At 49.4% G+C, this 1,752-nt stretch overlaps 1 protein-coding gene across 1 annotated transcript in view; it reads right to left on the bottom strand.

Annotated features, from left to right (window-relative positions):
• Positions 1 to 202, bottom strand: part of HOXA2 (homeobox A2) — a 1,802-nt gene extending 1,600 nt beyond the window's left edge. Inside the window, exon 1 of the mRNA XM_009282071.2 lies at positions 1 to 202. Within this exon, the coding sequence (XP_009280346.1) occupies positions 1 to 202 (202 nt within the window).
• Between the last annotated feature and the right edge of the window lie 1,550 nt (positions 203 to 1,752).

Here is a 1,752-nt window from a genome sequence, read left to right as displayed (position 1 = left end):
TGTGGCGAGGGTGGCTGCCGGGGTTCAGGCTGGGGATGGTCTGCTCGAAAGGAGGAGGAATCAGTGTCGAGTGTGAAAGCGTCGAGTTCTTGATTGATGAACTTTGAAATGTATCACCGACAGGGGGAAAAGATGTCAGGCACTCAGCAAGCGATGGCTGGCTATTGATAAAACCGATCTCTCGCTCAAATGCGAAATTCATGGCCTTCAACTGGCAGCCCCCGCGGAGAAAAAGTTCCCTCGGATTCAGGGGGCTCGGGGGGGGGAAGGCTCAGGAAAAAGGAGAGAGAGGAGAAAAAAATATAGCATAGAAGATCGCTGGTGGGGTGTTTTTTTTCTAATTCACTGATTACAGCCGTATGGGGACCGTGCTACTATTAAACTATTGAATTCATGGAGACAAGGTTGAAATTGGACCGAATTGGCTGTCACATGATTGCCTCTGCCCAATGACAATTTGGGCTTTAATCAAAAGAAGCCACTGTCTGTTTGATTGATCCAAAAAAGTCGGGAAGGAACGCCTCATTGGGGGCCAGAAAGGCTTTATTTACACTTTTTTTAAAGAGGGAAATGATATCTCGAGTATCTATCCCCTTGGCGTCCTAATCTGAAACGATCGGGGGTGGGGGGGAGGGTGCGTGTGCGTGGATATGTTTGTGTGAGAGGCTGCGAGTGTGTATGTGTGTGTGTGTGAGCGTGTGTGTGCGAGAGCGTGTGTGTGGCTGCTTGTCCTGCAGCCTGCTGCCTCCCTCGCCTCCACCCGCACACTCTTCCCTCATTGTTTGGGACTGTCAGGAAAACGCTTTGCACCTCACAAATCATTTAAGCACCTCAATCTGACGCCTTGAGTCATTAACAAAGTAATCCATTAATCTTCAAAGTTTTGACACCGCCAGGCCCCCGCATAAGAAGTTGCACCCAGGCAGGAGTCTGAAGCAGAGGGTCTTGATTTTTTCCTAGGAATAGCACTTCCTCCAAAACTAGTTTCTCCTTCCCGACTCAACCTCGATGGGCTCCTTTTTCTTTCCTTTTTTTTTCTTGTTCGGTTTTTTTTCTTTCTTTTTTCCTTTTTTTTTCTTTCTTTTTTCCTTTTTTTTTCCCCTTTTTTTTTTCCTTTCCTTTTTTTCTTTTTTTGGTGGCTATCGGGTGTACAGTACGGAGAACAATTGGCCGCCGGTGCCGAGCCATTGTTTAACAGGATCTTCCTCAGCAACCTTGCTTCTAGGGGAAGAGTCACATAGGCAGCAGCCCTTGTGCTTCATGACTTCCCTCTCCAGTTGGCTTCCCGGGATTGGACCGTAAAACATAACCCTAGGAGTACCTCTCTGGGCGAGCCAAATCGCGAGGCTGCAAACGCGGCTGGCTGGTGCCTCTTTAAAAAAAAACCCAAATCCTGTGCCTTAGCTTGCAAACGATACTCCCGTCTGCTGGCATAATTTGCTTAATAACCGTAGTAGGCTGGGTCTGGTGAGTATTTTCGATTACCAGGAAATATACGGGCTGGTAGCGGGTTTGTTTTCACGGGGCCAGGCAGAGCGAAAATGCTGCCGGGTTATGACTTGAGAGACGGCACTCGCCTCCGACGCTTGGCTCTCGCCGCCGCCGTCTCCAGTCGCCCCTGCTAGGTCGAGGCAAGTCCCGAATTTGGATGCTTTGGGCACAATTTTCCAACCAGACCGAGGCGAGAGGGAGAGCGATGACAATGATGGCCACAGTCACCAGCCTGATGAATCCTATGGTCACAGCCTCCCT

This window comes from Aptenodytes forsteri, unplaced genomic scaffold (assembly GCF_000699145.1).
Source record: "Aptenodytes forsteri isolate BGI_AS27 unplaced genomic scaffold, ASM69914v1 Scaffold164, whole genome shotgun sequence".
Classification (NCBI taxonomy): Eukaryota; Metazoa; Chordata; class Aves; order Sphenisciformes; family Spheniscidae; genus Aptenodytes; species Aptenodytes forsteri.
The sequence above is the reverse complement of the archived record's forward strand: the minus strand, read 5'-3'. Positions and strand labels throughout refer to the sequence as shown.